General features: G+C 36.6%; 1 protein-coding gene across 3 annotated transcripts in view; it reads right to left on the bottom strand.

Moving 5' to 3' along the window:
* The window catches only part of LOC145673856 (uncharacterized), a 558,369-nt gene that overhangs the window by 477,653 nt on the left and 58,283 nt on the right, over positions 1–22,433 (bottom strand). For all 3 annotated transcript variants that reach the window (XM_081743633.1, XM_081743634.1, XM_081743630.1), the window contains exon 2: positions 10,654–10,792. In XM_081743633.1, the coding sequence (XP_081599759.1) occupies positions 10,654–10,792 (139 nt within the window). The remainder of the gene's footprint in view (positions 1–10,653; positions 10,793–22,433) is intronic.

Genomic DNA, 22,433 nt, shown 5'->3' with positions numbered 1-22,433 from the left:
TTTTCGTTTGTACCATTTTCCTTATAGGGTAACTTGAGAGGTCGACTGGGGGGCTATCTTGGCGCCAAGATAGCCCCCCCGTATAACAGCACAAAAAATTGGAATACACCATTCGAAAGCAAATCGTTTGTACCGTTTGTACCGAAAAAAGTTTTGTTTGTACCCTGATAGTTTTCGAGAAACAGGGGATGACATTCGGGGGGGCTATCTTGGCGCCAAGATAGTCGCCCGTATCACAGCACAAAAAATTGGAATACACCATTCGAAAGCAAATCGTTTGTACCGTTTGTACCGAAAAAGTTTTGTTTGTACCCTGATAGTTTTCGAGAAACAGGGGATGATATTTGGGGCGGGGGGCTATCTTGGCGCCAAGATAGCCCCCCCGTATTACAGCACAAAAAATTGGAATACACCATTCGAAAGCAAATCGTTTGTACCGTTTGTACCGAAAAAAGTTTTGTTTGTACCCTGATAGTTTTCGAGAAAGAGGGGATGACATTTGGGGCGGGGGGCTATCTTGGAGCCAAGATAGCCTCCCCCCCGTATCACAGCACGAAAAATTGGAATACACCATTCGAAAGCAAATCGTTTGTACCGTTTGTACCGAAAAAAGTTTGGTTTGTACCGTGTTAGTTTTCGAGAAACAGGGGATGACATTCGGGGGGGGGCTATCTTGGCGCCAAGATAGCCCCCCCGTATCACAGCACAAAAAATTGGAATACACCATTCGAAAGCAAATCGTTTGTACCGTTTGTACCGAAAAAAGTTTTGTTTGTACCCTGATAGTTTTCGAGAAACAGGGGATGACATTCGGGGAGGCTATCTTGGCGCCAAGATAGCCCCCCCGTAGCACAGCACAAAAAATTGGAATACACCATTTGAAAGCAAATCATTTGTACCGTTTGTACCGAAAAAAGTTTTGTTTGTACCCTGATAGTTTTCGAGAAACAGGGGATGACATTTGGGGCGGGGGGCTATCTTGGATCCAAGATAGGGCCCCCGTATCACAGCACAAAAAATTGGAATACACCATTCGAAAGCAAATCGTTTGTACCGTTTGTACCGAAAAAAGTTTGGTTTGTACCCTGTTAGTTTTCGAGAAACTGGGGATGACATTCGGGGGGGGGCTAACTTGGCGCCAAGATAGCCCCCCCCCCGTATCACAGCACAAAAAATTGGAATACACCATTCGAAAGCAAATCGTTTGTACCGTTTGTACCGAAAAAAGTTTTGTTTGTACCCTGACAGTTTTCGAGAAACAGGGGATAATATGTTGGGGCGGGAGTCTATCTTGGCGCCAAGATAGCCCCCCAGGTATCACAGCACAAAAAATTGAAATGCACCATTCGAAAGCTAATCGTTTGTTCCGTTTCTACCGAAAAAAGTTTTGTTTGTACCCTGATAGTTTTCGAGAAGCAGGGGATGAAATTTGAGGGCTATCTTGTACACAAGATAGGCCCCCTAATGTGTACTTTTTCCATGTCCATTAATAAGTATTATATGTTTATCGATGTGAATTGATGTCTATTTAGAATTCTGGTTGTGCATATCAAAATAAAAAATGAGTCTTTCAGTAATAACTCAACGTTAGAATTGAATCGGAGGGTGGGGAAATAGTGTGAGTCCCAATTAAACCATTTTGAACTAAAGGCAAAAATAACACTAAAGATATAGAACTACAAGTTGTAATGAAGAGCAGTGCGATTTGCAAGAACTTGTACGTTATGACAGAATGCTATAATGTCGACTGTACTTTGAGATATTTGAAGAAAGAACTTTCGTTTGTTAATGCAACAAATGTACAGTCGACATTATAGCAATCTGCTATAACGTGCTAGGTCTTCCAAATTGTACTGCTCTTCATTACAACGTGTAGTTCTACATCTTTAGTGTTATTTTCGCCTTTAACTCAAAATGGCTTATTTTGAACTCACGCTGTTTTCCCACTCGCCAATTCAATTTTAACGTTGCGTTATTCCCAACAAGTCATTTTTTTTATTTGGATATGTACAACAAGAGTTCTAAATACACATAAATTCACATGAATAGGCACATAATACTTATTAATGGGCATTGAAAAAGTACATATTAGGGGGCCTATCTTGCGTACAAGATAGCCTCCCAAATGCCATCCACTCTTTCTTGAAAATTATCAGGGTACAAACAAAACTTTTTTCGGTACAAACGGTACAAACGATTTGCCTTCGAATGGTGTATTTCAAATTTTTGTGCTGTGATACGGGAGGGGCTATCTTGGCGCCAAGATAGCCCTCCGCCCAAAATATCGTCCCCTGTTTCTCGAAAACTATCAGGGTACAAACAAAACTTTTTTCGGTACAAACGGTACAAACGATTTGCTTTCGAATGGTGTATTCCAATTTTTTGTGCTGTGATACGGGGGGGCTATCTTGGCGCCAAGATAGCCCCTCGCCCCAAATATCATCCCCTGTTTCTCGAAAACCATCAGGGTACAAACAAAACTTTTTTCGGTACAAACGGTACAAACGATTTGCTTTCGAATGGTGTATTCCAATTTTTTGTGCTGTGATACGGGGCGGCTATCTTGGCGCCAAGATGGCCCCCCGCCCCAAATGTCATCCCCTATTTCTCGAAAACTATCAGGGTACAAACAAAACTTTTTTCGGTACAAACGGTACAAACGATTTGCTTTCGAATGGTGTATTCCAATTTTTTGTGCTGTGATACGGGGGGGGGGGGGCTATCTTGGCGCCAAGATAGCCCCCCGCCCAAAATATCATCCCCTGTTTCTCGAAAACTATCAGGGTACAAACAAAACCTTTTTCGGTACAAACGGTACAAACGATTTGCTTTCGAATGGTGTATTCCAATTTTTTGTGCTGTGATACGGGGGGGCTATCTTGGCGCCAAGATAGCCCCCCCAGTCGACCTCTCAAGTTACCCTATAAGGAAAATGGTACAAACGAAAATATTTTCGGTACAAACGGTACAAACGTAGTACAAACGAATGACCTAAACATTGTTTCAATTTTCTAAAGTGGGGGGGCTATCTTGCCATACGTGCATGAAGCGTGGGTGCTAGATAAGTAGAAGAATTATTACTTCTTTGAACAGCAATCGCAAAAATCTGGCAACTTTCAAAGTCCTCCCCTCAAATAAAATGAAATTAAGTTTTGCGTCACATGGTTATGTCCAGTAGAGCTTCATTTTGGTTAAGCGGTTCGCGTACGCGCCTTTGGCGTCGGGGACCCGGGTTCGATTTCCGGTGGGAGCTCATGTGGTTCGGATTCCATATTAAACTGTCGGTCCACGTCTCACATAGCGTTGCTGCTGACAGGGACGCTAAACTGGATTATGTCCAGTAGGCTAAAAGGGACGGATGATTAATGAGTAGACATCAGATTTTTATGCAAATGCACATTTTATTTGCTTATATGTATCTCTGTTAAACTTGGTAGGAGTTTCTAACAACAATTATACATATCAAATTTGAAGTTTTATACTGCATATAAATGCATATTTCAGAGGTTAATGTATATATTAGTACTTAATCCTAGGAACTCCGAGGGGGTGGCCTAGGAAGCCCACAAGTTATTTTTGTTACATTTTGTAACATTTCTAATTGCATTTAAAAAATCTGAAATAAATTGATATTGTCAAGCTTGACCCCATTCATCATAAAACGTACTTGCTTAGTTTTTAGAGTTTTATTTTTTTTTCTATTTATAAATAAAGTGCTGTGGTCCTCAGACCCCCCTCCTCTGGTAGTACTAATGGGCTATTCACCGCATACGCTAAGTGTTATATTCCAGTGTTCTGGTTGTTTTATTTTCCTTTGAAACAATTTTGGTATTACAACATGCAGGGGCATTCTTATTCTGATGCAGTGTATCAAACTGCACCCTTCAAACCTGCTAACACCTAAATATGCCAGTTTATATTATAATCACACACACACACACATTTTATTTATTATATATATATATATATATAGAGAGAGAATAATGTTTCAATAGTGATTGGAAAGAACTATGCTACTGCACCTCTGGTTTTATCAAGTCTTGCATCATAGAATCTACAAGCAGCAACCTGCAACACTGACTGAAGACGCATATTTCATAGGAAATTGTCAATTCTTATTTTGTGGCTGTGCCTGTATGTGGGAATCCGCAGCAGTATTGGAACAATGGCAAATCGTGCTCTTCGCCAAAATTCAATTGATAAAGAACAAAGAATTTTTAAATGAATCGGACATAGAAGGTAGTGAGCTCGAATATAGCAAGGTGGAAATAACCCTGTCAGATTTTGATGCAAAAGACAGTGATTTGAACATTTTATTTGATAATGCACATGGAACAAATGGAAGCAGTGGTATGTTTCTTGCAATGAATCCCTTGTAATATTCATGATGATGTAGTGGGTTAGTTTACAAACCTAACAGACAAGTCGTAGCTCGTCTGCTTATATTTTACATGTTCATTCCATAAGTGCAAAAACCTGACGTTGTGCTGTGCTGCTAGAGAAACTAACTTATGTTGTGTTGGCAACACTGCTTCTCTGGTGACATCCCATATGGTATCTAATGAACATCCCTCACACTATCTACCTTTTCGCGGAAACAAAATTTGAAAGAATTTCGCCATTCCAAAGATAACCGGGATGGAATTATGAAAGATTAATCCTGAATTCATTGGAATACTGAAGTATACCCCACTTTTCTCCATTCTACTCTACTTTACAGCACCACCACTAAAATGCTTTTAGAAGACGCCTTTGTACACATGCTACACTGTACTAAGTTGCTATTGATCTGTTTAATAGTTCTTCTACAGTAACAAATAAAATAAATAGGTCATAGTTACTGACAAATAAAAAATGGCAACTTAAACAATTATACACATATAGTTGGCAATACTGTACTTCGAAACCTAGTAATAATAGATAATAAAATATATGATGTCTTAGACATCAAGTTCATATAAGCCAAGATAAATTATTTTCAGTGAAAAATAGTAGCCTTTATGATGTGGGCCTCAGAGGCACTCCCGTTAGTGCTCCATGTAATCGAAAAATACCTTGATGTTCCTCGGATTAAGAGCATATTCTGTATACTTTTAACTTAGATATATGATATAGCGTGCAATGAATCCAATTTTAGATTGTATCTTTAATGCATTTAAATGTCTATGCAAATAATGGGTTTTTGCTTGGGAGGATGGAGCAATGTCTAACTTATGGAGGGCCAATGTTGCTAGCAACTGATCAGCCGAACAAAGACGCTTTCAAGTTGTCAAGATGTTAACAGAAATTTGCTAACGATAAAGACTCATTTTAAGATCTTGTCGACATCAATTCAGAAACAAGAGTCGAGAAGTATGCTGCTCAGTGAATGCTTCATTCTAATTGAAGTTCAACACGAGCTCCAGTCAGTTCCTGATGAATTCGGGCGCTCTGCGGAAAAGAAATGACGAATGTTCTGGCAAGAAACTCCGACTACAAAACAATTGAAGCCACGGGAAAATACCTTCAAACACCATACAGATTTCTGTATTCCAGCTTGCCAGAAAACAGATACGAAGCTCGCACCTCTCCATAAATGTTATTCGGTAACATATGTTAATACTGACAGGTCATTTTCTGACTACAGGCAACACAAAATGTAGAGAAGCATCACGTGGTATATTGTAAGGCTAATTACGGGAAGTAGTAAATCTTCAAAAAAGAAAACTTATTTTTTTGTATAACGGAAACATGCAGAAAAGTGAGGCTTGTATTATTTCGTGTAAAATAAAAGCACTTTAAATTACAATTGTGAATGAAACCTAGAGATCATGTTCTCATATCATTGTGTTCATTTTAATCCCATAATCTGTGTATGTTTCTAAAAGTTTAGAGTATATAAATATCATAATAAATTCTGAAGGGAAGTCACTGCAAGAAATTATACTTTCGGTGTTACATTTTACCTACAAAACTTTTCTCGCACTTTTCTGCATGTTTGAAAATGTTCTCTTATATTGTATTAGGGTCAATCCATTTGAAGTGGTCCAAAGATGGGGAAAATGGTTGCTCTACCATCTCCGAAAATTTTAGAAATTGGAGTGTGATGAACCTTGTGTATAAGACCAACAACATCATTCACGTTGTTGTATGAACAAGCGTTCTTGAATGGCGGCCATCTTTGTTGTCGGTGGAGTGCCATTTTTTGCATTTGCAAGAGTTTACGAAAACTACAGTTGCTCAGGACGTACGTATCAGACGAACACCAAACAAAAACGAATGTTTAGAGGAGAGACTGAGAAACAAGGAGAATATATACTCTTGCTTCTAAATGAATATGCAGGGTTGCAAACTGCCACTAAGAACAAATGCCACTCGCGAGCTTTTGAACAACTGAACACAAACAAAAGCGGGCCTAATTGCTGAACCATGTGTAGTTTTTGAGATCTAGCATGAAACATATCAAAACATTAAAATTTGTCCGGGCCACGACTATCGTCACGCGCGTGCTTTCTCTGCATTTTTACCAAGTCCTCACTTTTTTCTCCATGTAATATCAGTCATGATTGTTTTGCAATAGTTTATTCACATACAAAATTTCTTTGTGACCTAAGCAGCAATTTTTAACACTTTGCCCTCCTGAGATATTACGCCTCAAACATGGCAACAAAATCACAAACTTCAACTTTCGGACCCCATAAATTTATGGCACCAGTAGTTTCATAGCTGTGGATATTTCTGCAGACTCTCTACATGCAATAGTATTCAGCACAAAACTTATGAGTCCTGAACTTTATTCCATTCCAAATTACAGCCCATTTAAAATTGCAATTTTCTGTACTTTTCTAGTGATTTCATGTATTGGTTCGCAACCCTGCATATTAATTTAGAAGCAAGAATATATGTTCTCCGTGTACCTCAGTCTCTTCTCTAAACATTCGTTTTTGTGTGGAGTTCGTCTGATACGTACGTTCTGAGCAACTGTAGTTCTCGTAAACTCTTGCAAATGCAAAAAATGGCACTCCACCGACAACAAAGATGGCCACCATTAAGGAACACTTGTACATACGACAACGTGAATGACGTTATTGACCTTCTCATACACAAGGTTCGTCACACTCAAAGTTTTATAATTTTCGGAGGGGGTCGAGCACCACCTCTGGACCACTTCATATGGATTGACCCATTATTAGTGCATATTGAGTGCATATTTCAACACATTTAACAGCATAATTGCATGCATATTTCATGAGTTTTAAGTGCATAAAAATCCAGTGTCTATTAATGAGAGCAAATGGTGGAATGAGAATGCTGGAGAAAACTTGAGAAAATTCATGGACATTATTTTGTCCACTACAAACTCGCATTGTGAGGGATCGAACCAAGGGCTCTATAGATCGGACTAGGAGCAAGTGATCTGTCACTGAGTCACCGTGCTTCCTTACTAAATACCAATGAATATTTAGCAGAGCTAGCATTATTATTGAAAAGGGTACAGTGTTACTTGTATACAACGTGAAGGAGTTTGGGTATATTGTAACTGAGTGGAATGCAACCAACCTGATGCTTAGGCATATTTGGACTGCATACTAAGAAAGGATTAGATATATTACTTTTTTAAAAAGAAAATGAAATGAAATCTGAGTTTTACGTCCCACGGTTATGCCGGTTAGGGTAAAGAAGACGGTGATGATGAGTAATGAATGAAATGATGGAATTAAGAAAGTGGGAGGAAACGGGAGAACCCCAAGAAAACCCACGCACACGGTATTTGTCCACCACAAAGTTCACTTGGGGGGTCTGGGATCGAACCCGGGACCCCAAGCACCAGAGGTGAGCGCTCTACCACTGAGCCACCGCGGCCCCTTTTTGAAAAAAGTATTACAAAGGAATTTTTCTTCCCTTGTATTCGTCATAAGAGGAATGTGCTTTCATTTTTTTAATTAATAAATAACTAATGCAATTGAAAATTTATTATGTTCTATTACGTTTATAGTATTTACTCTTTTTGTTTTATCAACAACGCAATATACAGTAGAAAGCGCGGTATGAGAATGAGATGTTTCGGCAATAGGAAAATGCCGATTTCCCCCGAAGCAGACAATCACGCATAAACATGCTTGTCCTAGTTCTCAGCGCACGAATAAAGTACTAATATTTAATTGTCAATTTTGTTTAGTTAATGTGTAAGCTAAAGTAACTTTTATATTTAGCTAACTCTAAAACACAGGAATAGCCTAAAATAAATAAATTAAACGCTTTATAAAATTGAAAACCATTATCAGGGATCACTTACTATTATAGAGATCTATTATCTTACAATTTACTATCTCCGCTTTTAGTTTGTTTTCGTGACGTCATCACGTGAGAGATCTTTATGTTAATTGAGTAGGAATTAGTCCCAGAAGCGACAGTCCTATTAGCGACAGGAACTGTTATCTGTCCTATGAGCGACTGATTCATTTATATTCAGATGATGGAAGATGATATGATTCCCTCTCGTAAAATATGTTTGCCTCTGACGTTACTAGCAGCCGAACAACCTTGGTATGAAATATGTACGTTCCAGTGATCCTGTTCGTCAAATATATTTTTCCTCTACTATGAGTGTAGATAAACCTTATTTTAATTTTGAGTTAGATTTAACATAAAACATATCAAATAACTTAACGAGACAACAGAAATATTTCCATGAAAAGTATATTCCTAGGTAATTATTGAAAATCCAGTTGTAATATCCCCTTTGTTCACAAGCTTTGTTTTTTGTACTTAATTTGCTTCAAATCTAATTACTCACTAAGCACAGTAATATATTTTGGAAAACTTAAACGTGTAACAGTTTCGCCACTTATCTACTTTTTAGACTTCCTAAAACATTGTGAATAAAATGAAAAAAAAAATGTCAATGATAAAAGACAGCTTTTGAGATCCCTTACATCTGATTTGCTATTCTCAACCAATCCTACCAATTACAACGCAGTTCACTCTAAACAATCTAAAAGGTAAACAAACTCTTTAAACTACCTTCCCCCCTATTGTAAGCTACTAAAACGTAAACTAATTGCTTAATTTGCCTTCCTCACTTGTTTTGACTTATACATAAAAGCTTGCCGTATAGCAATCTGAAATAATCCCTTATAACTAGGCGAACTGTTAAGTCCTGCGAGAGATTTGTAACTTGTGTAATAATTTCTTCGAATACACCGTGTTTTTAGATTTCTTTGATATCCTTACGTGGTGAACACTCTCTTTCCATGGGCGCCCGATGGGAAGGCAAGGATCGCCCCCCCTGACTCACGAAAATGTACAGGTAATATAACAAACCACGTATATTAAATACCAGATATACCAGACGTAATACAGCAAACATGGAGATGCCTTTCCCTAGAAAATTTTCTTATGGTGCCCCTATATCTTTCTGATCTCTTTCTTATGCCATAAACATATTCAATCTAAACTTATACTCCATATCATTTTAACATTAAATGTAAAAGCTAATGTACTCTAAATATTTAGTTAGTTTTCCCCTTGATAGTCCGTGTATTCATAGAAATTAATTCAAAAATATAATATTAGGAAAAACGTATAGAAGATTGTTAATGTAATGAGGGCATTCTCACATATTAAATTCAGGTAGAGCGAAATTTTTCATAATACATTTTGTTAGGTTCTAAATCACATTAGCATGAAACAAGTTAAAGAAGAGAGAACCTTATCTTCTTCCATCATCTTAGTATGAACGAATCGGTGACTCATAGAGCAGTTAACAGATCGAATCGGTCGCTCATAGGACAGTTAACAGTTCCTGTCGCTAATAGGACTGTCGCAAGTGGGACGACACCATTGAGTAGAACTACCACCACTGCTGATTTTTAAGTAAATCTCTTGAATTTTCAGCTTGGGTATTTAGATGGAGTTAAAAGAATTCTCGTATTTACGCTAGTACCCGTAGATTTTGACTACTGCTTGACAAAATTTATTGATTTTGTATTACATATATTTACTAATTTAAACATATAGATGCAGGCTGAAAACCCTCGGATTTTCATGTTACGCACAAATATTGCTGCTTCTTTGAGAACCATTGCTGATTGTTACATAAAACCTGAGAGCTAACTGAATGGAGGGGTCAAAAGGGTGGACTATCGAAGCATTTGCGTCTTCTTACCTTTAGAGCAATTGCATTTTATTGCGAGGGTCTTCCCTACAATAAATCTTCCGACATAAGGCAAATTTTCAGAACAAGATGTTTAAATTTATTCACTGACAAATAATAGTGTATAGTTTTTAGTTTAGCATAAAATAAGAGGGTAGAGTGGATAGAAACAATCTGCAAATTTCGTAAATTAAGTAGCTCAGGTTGTTCCATGTTTTATTAATTTTAAAGGTGTCTACTGAGATTCTGGATCCTGCGGGTAGCAACGCTGTGGTTGAGCATCAAGATCACTAGCCAAGTAGGAAAGTATTTATGTGGGGAATATTGTACTGAAATCTGTTGTTACAAGAAGATTACACATACAACATACGCAACTTAACCATGTGAATTTCAGAACATTATCTTCCAACCATGTAAATATCTCAGTCATGTTATTAAGATTTGTTTCTGTAAACTTCTAAAAGTATTTCCTTTAGGCTAACACTGAATTTAATTTTGAACGAAGATTTAGTACTTACCATCCAGTGATGAAAATCCAGCATCTTCGGAATCGAATAAATCCCAGCCAAAAACATCACTTCCTACAGCGCCAGCTTCGGGTAATTTACTTTCGAATACGTCGGCGTTGGGGTTTAACCCCGCGCTACTAGGCGTCACCTGAAACCAACAAATTATATGAACAATAAACAAATCGAAGAGAACATATTATAAATAACAATCCAAATGTTATTGTGTATTAATGTTTTACTACAAAGTATATATGTGATACGGAAAACTAAAAGGGACCATTTGTCGGAAAAATTAATTTTAAAGCAGAGCCAAATAAATGAAGAAAGTAAATTTTTGGCACCAACGCATATATTTTTTTTTTTTTCAAAGTTAAGGATTTTGCAAAGGAGATTTTAAAGCATATTTTAAAACAAGCTACATCTCTTAAGTAGTTTATGTCAATAAATAAAGTGATTTTCTATTTTGGAAAACTTTAACCTTGTTTTTCTCACAACCTTTTACGTTAGTTAAAATTAGTCATTTTATATATTAAAAAAAAAAAAAAAAACAATTTTTAAGATATTTTTTCTGTAGAGATATCTTTTTGTTCAGAATTTTAAGATCTATTCAATGATGGTAATAACTCCATTTTGCAAATCCCTGACAAATTGTCCCTTTTAGTTTTCCATATCACATATAGGGGAGACCGGGGTATTGCCAGGTATTACCGATCACCCCAATTTAATTGAAGGATGCACTTTAAAATCGATCGATAGGTTGCACTCTTTTGCAGAGACTTCGTAACTTCTAGCACAGCTCGGTGACAGTTGTTAAGCGGATTGGCGCCAATAACAATTTGTTGTTTTTCCCGATTGTCTTATAACTGTGGGTCTAGATTCTGGCCAATGCCAGTTTACTTCTGTTATACTTCGATTGTTGCAGACCAGGCTACATTATTCATATCATATTTCAGCATTAATTCTGTGTGATACCACTAGCTGCAATGCAATCAACAAGTACTTTAACTTTTACAATAAAATGATCTCTCACGCAGCACTGCCGGACGGAAAGTTCATTATCCCTGAGTCGAATGGTGAATGCAAGAATTGGATTTAGCAATTGCTGTTCATGGAAACTAAAGGGTAACGCATACATTTTGATCTCTGCACTTAGAGCTAATACTATGTTTTAATTTTTATGAAAATTTTCTTAAGTCTACATTCATTTCCTTCACCAGAGTAGTTTACCTTTTGTTTAACCTATGAATAGTTTTCCATTGAAATAACCGAAAGATTAGACAAGTTTGTTATATTCCTCATTATGGTAAGTTATTCTGAAATATAATGTATATTAAATGTACAAATAATAAAGTTACGATAAGTCTTCTATGTATGAAGATTATGTTAGGGATTACCCCGATCACCGGAGTAATTCCGAACAAGTATACATTTTGGAAAGTAATAGTTTTGATTTAAACAGAGTTACTTTTAGTTTCCTTTTTCTTTAGTCACATACTCCAAACTTTCTGTAGAAAAAAATCTCAAATTTTATCGCTGCAAATATAAGAGTTGCTTATATATTGTAAGCATAAGTGTTCGTGAACACCCTAGTCTTCCATATTAAATGCGAGGGGGAGTCCGAAAATATTTCCCCTATCGTTTTCCCCAGGTAAGCAAACCAGCAATGGGGGTCAATCCAATAACTAACTGATTCATATTAGCTTTGTTATCTTGAATAACTTACACTAAAATTACAAATCGCTGAGCAAAGCATTTATTTATTTATAATAAATGTGTGACAGTTTCGCCAAATAACTGAACATATTGGCTTCATCAGACAGACAAGCCAGTAAGTTCAGTTCTTTGGCGAAACTGTCACACATTTATTATTTTATAAATAAACTAGCTGAACTTGTGCTCTCTACACAGCGCATCTTTCACATATCAGCATGAATCTCCTTGTTATTCCTCACTTCTGTACATGTCCCTTTACAAACGCAACTGAAAGACATCTTGATAAAAATTGGCGAGATACACCATAAAGGGGAGATTTTTTCGATTACTTTTTCAATATCTCGCACCGTTTGCAAGTTTTGAGCCTACTTCCGGTTGGAGTTTTTAATTTATGTATGATCAGTGTCTTCTTTCTTCTTGCATACAATATGTAATAAGCAAATATATCACACAGACAATTATAATGTCAGCGATATATGGTGTTCATTGGGCAAAACACTCCAAATAATAAAGATTCATCTTAGACTGCAGAAATGGTTATCCTTCCTTTTTCATTATTATTTGACCATTAAACAAACGCCTGAGACCTATGCAACCTCTACATACAACAATGTGGTGTTGGAATGTATAACACGTAGGGTATGGTGCTTTTTTAATTTCAACGCTTCCAGTGTACCCTAAAAATGTAATAAACAAATAATGTCCATATTTTTTAAATATCCAATTAGAACTGGACAATCGACGCAAAATTTCCAATCGATCAGTGAAAACATCATTTTTCTAGAGCCTGTAGTTTCCGAGATCTCATTGTCGAAAGGATTGACCACAAGCATATAAACATAGTTTAAAAGAACTCGGAAGATGGAAGCACAATTCAAGTACATTGAATTTAGAAAAGGCTTATTAAAATACAAAGGCTTTGAACAATAATTTTATGTCATAAACTTTATGAAAAAGATATAGTTCACTAATTTAGACTATTTAAAGTACAAATACTTAAAATGTTTGTTAAACGTGAAATCACACATAACCGTAAATGAAAGATTTGAAAGCTAAAGTTATAGGTTGGAACTAGAGATGGAATGGGTCAGTGGGTCAAGTTTTGCGAGTGGGTCAGTGGGTCGTGGGTCAACAGCATGTGACCCACTGTGACCCACCACCCACCATGACCCACTGCGACCCACCACCCACCGTGACCCACTGCGACCCACCACCCACCATGACCCACTGCGACCCACCGACTCAGTATGATCTACCGACCCTCTGCTCACTGCATTGTAGACAGTATCTTCTGAAGACTGGTAAATTTGTCTTCGTTTTACTTTCAAGACCTTCATTTCCCTTCCTTTTCCACTTGTTTCTGTCTACTTACCTGAGGTGAGTATATCTAACCAAGTGAAAAAAGAACTTCAGGACTTTTGGATATTGATATTTTTAATTGTAATAATAGCAATAGGACTTCTACTACTACTTGGCTTTCGAGATCTGTGAGTTTTTAGAGAAGCTAACTACTGGAAAAATACATTTTGAATCACTGTAATATATAAATTATTATATAAAAAATTGAATGTAACTATCTGTGCCTGATCATCACGGTCAAATTGAAAGTCAAATGAAATTACTTTTGGTATATAGTTAGGCCTTAATCCAAACTGGGATGTTACATTGCTTTTATTATAATGCATAATATCCTAAGGAGATAGAGGGGATCCGAATTTTTGCGGAAAAAAAAATAGTATCTCGCAAACCGTTAAACTTACGGAGCTGAAATTCAGTGTATTAACTCTTTATTGAAAATAAACAGAATGTGTCCTTGTATTTTTTAAAAGTCTAGTTTATGTGTGCGTGGGGGAGCGGGCACTTTTTATATATGGAAAATTGGTAGTGAGTTGGTTTGTAAAAATGATCGAAAACGATCGATGTTATTTAAGAAAAAAAATCAGAAACAAACAATACAGTGCTTGGCTTCATATATTCATTGCTTTCTACTATAATAATTGCTGAAGCTTATGTTTATTATATGGAGCGCTTACAGCACAGGGCATCAACCCAAAAACGTGTGACTAAAATAGGCATTAAATATGTACTGTAAGCTTAATTACACGGAAATTTTAAGTTTGGATTGTACGCATAATTATATGGAAAATTTTACACTTTTTTCTCTTTACGTTGGTCTACTAACCTTGATTTGGAACTTTCAAATTTCATCCTTTTTTCCACTGAAAGGTATTGATAACAAGGAAATAATTATACAGTGATAATTTAATTTAAATTCATCGTAATTTGGCCCATGGCAAACAGCAGTGTGGTAATTGAAGGAAAAAAGGAGGGAAATTCCAATTCACCTCTGAACACTTTGCAGGTATCTCGTTCCCTTAAGCTTTCTAGACGGGGGAGGGAACTTGGTAATGGTATCAAACCTTCATGTGTAATTACAAAAATTAAATTTATAAACAAATAAGAAATCATCAGTTTATCAGGCTTTAATTGATAATTTATTCACAAGATTCCCTATCGAAGGCGTGGTAGATGAAGTTTCTGTTCTCCATGAGTCGACATTGCCAACTGACATGGTCGATATGGAAAAGATGTTGTATGGTGATAGAGAGATTATACTTCTTGCTGAGTATTTCAAAACTAAAAAAATCGTTATCAGACTTAAGTCTAACAAGCAGATTATCGATGAGGAGTTGCAGAAATCGGGTAGAAATATCAATTTCCACGACAGAATGCGAAGGGGATTTCTCCCTTACGAATTTACAGATGACTGATATTAGAGATAGACTAAGTGCTCAAACATTGTCTAACTTGTTGTTCATCAATGTAAATGGCCCACCGCTAGACATGCTCAAAGTACACGAGCTAGTTATTTCTTGGCTGAAGGATGGACATCATTCCGCTGCGGATGGTTTACCACGAAAAAGTTACCAACAGGAAATAAACCCGATTTTAGATTTGTTTTAAGGTGGAAAATTTCGAGTTATAGAAAATGTATACTTGTATTAGTAATGGCTTATTTGTGTTATTCAACTTTGTACCTATTTTTTGGTAAGTCTATTCTATGCTTTAGGTAAACTACTTTGAATAAATATTCATAATAATTGCAATTATGCATATTTGTAACTTAAATTTAACATGGTGTTTTAGTGATTACACAAATTACAATTATGAGCATACTTTATGGAATGCTCTCACAGATAGTACCCGAACACCTTTATAAACTATGAAAAACTGATTTTTCAAGTTTTTTTGAGAAAAATACTGTGAACTGAGAAACCATAACCTTTTCCATATTGTACAGGGGTATTTTCCTGCGAATAGAAGTTCCTTTTGAATGCGTTCAGAAATTTACACTTGCAATAATACTCTCTTAGTACAAGTATATTTTAGGCACACACTAATTTCCTCCCACCTCGAACTGTTTCAATTTCCGCACTGACAAACACTTTACCATTTTATATCATAAAGGTCAGATTCACTGTTATTGTAACAGAGTGGTTGATTGACTAGAAATTCAAACTCCGATTAGTGACAATTTCACAGTCTTGTTTTACTTCAAGTGTAAACTCTGTAGTCAGTACAGAAGAGGCCGTGGATCGTGTTCAGAGTTGATGACGATGGATTTTGGTTAGTCAGAATAGGTCATAGTGGATAAGAGGGGTTCATGGTGGGTCACGGTGGGTGGTGGGTCAGAGTGGGTCACCGTGGTTCGTGGGTCATGGTGGGTGGTGGGTCAGACTGGGTCACGGTGAGTGGTGGGTCAAGTTTTCATTGACCCACGCCAACTCTGGTTGGAACTCAGATGCTTTTAATTGCTGTTGTAGTATTTTAATAGATAGATGTTGCTTTGCTCAGCGATTTGTATTTTTAGAACAATGGGGGAAACAAAGCAGCACTAGCGCATGCACCCAGTGACTTCCATTTTTTTTCTAGCTTTGAAGAAGACTTTCGTGGGCAGGCGTTTGGAAGCAATGCAGAAGTTACAGAAGCTGTTTGATTCTTCTTCCGTATGCATAGCCATGATTTTTTTCTGGAAGAGTTTCTGAAGCTTATAGATCGGTATGACATATCTCAATGTACGTGGTACTTATGTGGAAAGATAAAGGTAGGTCTGGTCTTTAATGCCACAGGCTATTTTTGGTCTTGCATCCCCACCTCTGTCCACAATCGCCTGGGAAACACTTTCGGACTACTACTCGTATATACGGGTACATTCTCTGAAATGCTCGCCGCCATACAATTGTTGGAGGTATTTGAATCCTCTCCGTTCCTTAGGACGCATTTCAATGAAAGTGTAATGATAAAAACCGATGAGATATTCTATTTTAGGCATAAATTTTGAACCTTCTACCCACTTAGGATACACCCTTTAATGAAAGTGACATTGTAAAAGCCCAAATTGAGATAGACACTATGTTGAAAGGGGAAAAAAATCGAACAGGTCAGCCGTTTTCCCGACCCCGAAAACTTTGGATTTTACACGAATGTCGGGCATTTTATTTTTCATTCTTTCTCACCTCTCGTCGATGAGCGCTGAACTTGGACCAACTCATCAGGATTATCACTATTTATCTCAGTGACCTTGAAGACTGCGCATTCGGCATAAATATGGGTGGTTTTCGATTATTTTCACATGTGCCCCTTTTCCGCCCTTTCACACGTATCTCTCTTTGCACCTCTAATAGTACTAGGGTGTCCTACAGTATTTTTCCATATTATAGGTCATATATATATACCAAGATCCCCCTTGCATGTCTTGAAACGGGAATTTTCAACAACATTGGTACATAGTTCTGCTTATTTTAAATGAAGACTTTAAATAGACTGGTGCCAATTTTCTTAAAAGATGCATATTAATCTACTAGGAGGCATTTTTGGTGATAAGTAGATAAATAGGATTTTTAACATAATTGGACCATGCTGAATTCAAATATCTTGTTTACCAAGCTGAACTTTCACTCAAACTTCTAAATTATAGACAAAATTTTCAGATAAATAGGTAACAAACATGAAATCAATGTTAATATATTTGTATGTATGTATGTTCTACACCTCCTAAACTACAGGACCAATTGTGATTAAAATTTGCATAAGAATTCCTTACTATTGTGCTGCCAAAATGACTTGAGCCGTGGCAAAAATGCGAAATAAAGCTCACACCCCGACACACCCACGCGTTGAGCCAATAAGGGTTCAGCAGCTACTAAGCGAGAGAGCCTTAGCGAAAGAGAGTGGAATTCCTTCAGCCGATAGCAGCGCCTGAAACGGAACACTGGGTGTCAAGTCAATGTGGCATATTTATACCAGATAATGAAGTCTGTTGCAAATAGTCATCCCTACCTAACCCCCTTCCTTCAGAGGGGTGGGTGGAAGGAGAAAACAATGCTATTTTAATGGTACTAAAACGGCAGGAAGAGTTTGTAGGTTCCACTTTAACTATGAAACACCTGGAGCTATTACAACCATACTTGATACAGAAATGACTTACAATCTGAAAACGTATACTGTAAGACACCCCAACCACCCCTGCGGGTTCTACAGGAAGGGGTTTTCAAGTAAAAAATAAGCGAAAACTATTGATATTTAGTGTCGAACTCTTAGTTTTCAGAGTCGCTGAGATGAGTAATGAAACACCCTATGTCTTTCAAGTCTAAGTTCGACCCTCATTGGCTAGGGTGGAGAGAGGAGTGCGGTGGAAATGGCTGACGTAAAAATAATCTACATTGATCGATGTTAGTGTCAAATCCATAATTTTCAGGGTTCATAGTTCCTATTATTCAAGAACAAGCTCATCACATTGATACTTTGCATACAGTTGGTGAAAAATTATACATGTTGCACAATTGTGCGAGCAAAAATATAATATTGACCGTTGATCAAGCTCTTTTTCCACATCTTATGGAGTTGATGTGTGAGGAGGAGGAACACAGAAACATGTTAATTCCCCGACTAGAACTAATTTAAGTATTTGTATGAACTTCCTGAAAGTGATAAGACAGCATTATAACATTAGGTTCTGGATTGTGCTAAGTATGGGTAGAAAGTATTTTTTTTTAGTGAAACTACAGCTACAAATGTGCTACTCTGAAAAGATTATGCCGAAGGAATTACAGCTCACAAAATCACATTGCAACCTATATGGCAACTCCTTCCGAAACTTCTTAATTACATCAAAGAACATGATAATTAGCTCTGTCACTACTTGTTAAATTGCATCGAGGAGACAACTGATCATGATTGTAATAGTCAATTATAGATTCAGTATAAATTTCCCAATCTTATTGTCTAAATTCTTCGATGACTTTACAAGTGAGATACCGAACTTTCGTTTCTGGAGTAAATACTGTATATGAACAGATTATTTACTTTTCATAAGAGTTGAAAGAGATGGAATATAGGATTTGCACATATATGCATTTAAGATGTTACGATATTTATTCAGATACGAGTACACTAATTATGCAAGATGGGGGGGTTATATATTGCAGAGATGCATAATCTTCCTTTAGATTTATTGCAAGAACTTGAACCTGGAAATTGTGTTGTTAAATGGAATCTTCAATGAAGTTGATCCAGATCACAGCCAAGAATTGCTTAACACAGCAGGAATGAGAGGAGGCGGCATTAGTGGATTTACAAAATCATATTCAGCACTGTGTAAGTGGTCTCGATCGTCTCATACAAGGGGAATGTATTCTCTTGGACTTGATGATCAAATGACTAAAAACGAATTGACTAAAGCAAGGCAAATTAGAGGTCATTCCGATGAAAGTAGAACTGTTCAAAAGATGGGAAGGTTTCGTGATTGTCGAAAGAGTTCAAGTTTGCAACAACATATTCAGTATGCTATTTTTTCTATTTTTAATAGTTTCCGCAATTCAGCTCACATGAGTGTTATTACTGATTTTCTGAAGCAACTCACGCTGTTTTAAAGTGAGGGTTATTGTTTTCTCGCGAACTCTTCAATTACAAAACACTGAAATTTCGTACCCTACTAACATCGACACGGAACATTGTTTGGGATACACTGTAGTACAATTGGATTAACAATGTTGCCAACCCAACATAAAGCTTTACTTTTTCAAATGGGACTACTTCAGTTTATTACATATTTCGAATTTACATATTTAAAACAAAAAGCTTACAATAGCACACTTCTTAGGCACTGTTACAAACTACGCTACATTATCACAAGCATTGAAAACTAAGCCAATTTTGGAGGCCTCTTAACAGTCACAATGCAAGTGAGACGGACGGGGAAATGGGTTTCCAAAATATTTTACTGTCGAATACTACGGGCATCAAATGACGTATTTAAAACTTGTAAAATCGAAGTTAGAAGCAATTAAACATTTACTTCTCTTATTTCGATAAAGTACTTCAATAAGTATCACATTCAATTACGTGGATGGTTTGAACAGCTATATAAAGATCATAATACCGTTTACAGAAACTTAATACCTCAGTTTAGAAGATATGAATAAAATAGTAAAAATTGCTATATTGTTTAAAATGGCGTGTTTGTGGTAGCTTTTTGAAAGGGTTGTTTTATTTTGCTTCTACAAGATGCCAACAATATTTTTCGGGAGTTGTAAATACAAGATCTCGGAATTGCGTCATTTTAAGCAGTGTTGTAAATTTTGCCAATTATTACTGTATCCCTAGAGCGGTTTGAGATATAAAATTGCACTAAACGGCATTATGATCTTCATATCTATTGAAAATCATCTATGCAATTGGACAAGGTATTTTTCTAAGCAATTTATCGACATAAAGGCTTTTGTAAAAAGCCAATTTTCAATCCCTTATAACTCTTTTCCTATTTATTTGAAATTATCATAACGAGTATCGAGTTAGGCGCTAAAGTTCTTTAGATGTAGACTGACCCGTTAATCTCACTTGTGCTATTACTGCTGTAGAGGTCAGTAAAATTAGGATGTTCGTGGTAGTGAAGCAGTGCTATTTGAAAACTAAAAACATAACTATGTTGGTTATATATATATATACGAGGTGTCTCAAAAGTCTCCTGAGATAGGGTAACTGTTATTATCAGAGTTACAACAAAATGTAAGAGGAAAAACCGTCTCCAAATGTGATGTTTTCAATCTAAAGTGAATGATTTTTTTTTAAATCGGAAGAGCCGTTTGGGCTGTAGGCCTACACTCTTTATGTACCCAATGTTAAATGAAAATGCAGCGTTATCATTTATCTGGACCCACAACATGAGTGAATAAAGTTACTGCTTGAAATGGGGGTTGGCTGTCGATATGTTAGCGTGAAAGACATTAACTTCATTCACTTATGTTGTGGGTCCAGATAAATGGCAACGTTGCATTTTAACATTGGGCACATAAAGAGTGTACAGCCCAAACGGCTCGTCCAATTAAAAAAAAACACCTTAACTTTAGACTGAAAACCTATTTGGAGACTGCTTCCCCTCTTACATTTTGTTGCAACTCGGATAATAACGGAGTTACCTTATGTCAGGGTGCTTTTGAGACACTCTATATTTTATATATAATGGTGGATCACTTATCTTCCTACGCTTTTGTAGTTTTTAAACCTATGAATTAAAAACTACGAAAGTACTATGCATCTATGCATATGTCGGTATACAATGTCTTGCATATTCTGTAATACCACGAGAGTAAAAATGTTACTAGTCCAGGAATGCTCTATTTTTTAAATTGTACTACGACAGGCTGTTAGATATTTCAAGCCCATCTAAAGCGAAAACTTACAACACTTGTCATATAGTATAGCAAACTAAGGACTCTGTTGAAAACAAATATGATTTTGTGAGCACATTTTGTGTCCTAAGCACATTTTCGAAATAAAGGTTTTTGAAAAAAAATGTCAAATTTTCAACTCCTTCTAACTTCCTATTCTTTCAAAATCTATCATACCAAGATCATAATACTCAGTGTTTCACTTGCATTATTACTGCTGTGGTGGCCTCCAAAAATTTGAATATGACATTGTGGTGTCCTTAGTTTACAACACCGAATGATAAACGTGATATTCGCAAGTGTTCGTTTGACATGCGGATTTTAAAATAAGGCTGGACGTATTGTCGTTTAAAAAACTAAATTTGTTTAGTTGGCAACACTGTTAAGATGGTAATATTGCAGTTTACGTCAAACAACATTCCTTGTCAATGTTGGCACAGTGAAAGTTTCGAAGTTTTTTCTCTATTTAGTTCGACAGTTAAAAGGGCGCATCAAGATAAATGGTCCACCCTATACATATAGACTGGTCGTTTCGAAGTTCAACGTCACTGTCAGCAGTGAATCTATATGAAACGTAGGCCTAGACAGCTTAATATGGGGGTCAGAACCACACGAGTCTGGGTTTCTTGCAGAAAAGGCACTTATCCAGAGATACAAATACAGTAGTCTCTCGATCATCCGACCTAATATGCACCGAATCTACTCTGATAAGCAAAAACTCGGTTAACACGGATGAATATATAGAAAATTTCGCATACTTATTATTGTTGTTTATTGTTTCTTTATTAGATTATTTATTATTACTGTATTTATTATTTTTCTTGGACATACAGTACAGTAAATATGTAAGGAATTAGCCGCAATACAGTAAAGAAAATGAATGTTTGATATTGATACATACATTAGAGAAACACAATACAAACAAGGTAAGTACTTTTTTGGTAGTTTCTCCTCAACCGGATCGTTTAATAGCAGTAATTATTTTCTAGTGATAAAACAATACTTTTCCAGCCATTCCTACAAACACTCACAAGAAGTCGAAAAAATCCACTGTCTCGCACACTACTCTTAGACAAAATATACCTCTTGTGACTTTGACGTCAAAAGTGAAACTCAAGACGTGCAACAATTAGAGTTCGCTCTCTCAAATGTGGCAAGGTCGGGCAGAGTCCTTGTCTTTACGCCAGTTTTAGTTTTGCTTTGTTGCTGAAACAAAAACCTGCAGACTGCCTATCGTTGTAACCAGACGTTTTTCAGATGTTTTATTTATTAAACTCGCATAACATGGAACTTTGGTTAATCGAAACTCCGCTGTATATAGAAACATAAAATCAGTACAAGAAGTGA

Source organism: Thermobia domestica, chromosome 17 (genome assembly GCF_964235325.1).
Source record: "Thermobia domestica chromosome 17, izTheDome1.hap1.1, whole genome shotgun sequence".
In the NCBI taxonomy this organism is placed as follows: Eukaryota; Metazoa; Arthropoda; class Insecta; order Zygentoma; family Lepismatidae; genus Thermobia; species Thermobia domestica.
Note: the sequence above shows the minus strand (reverse complement) of the source record. Positions and strands in the feature narration are given on the sequence as shown.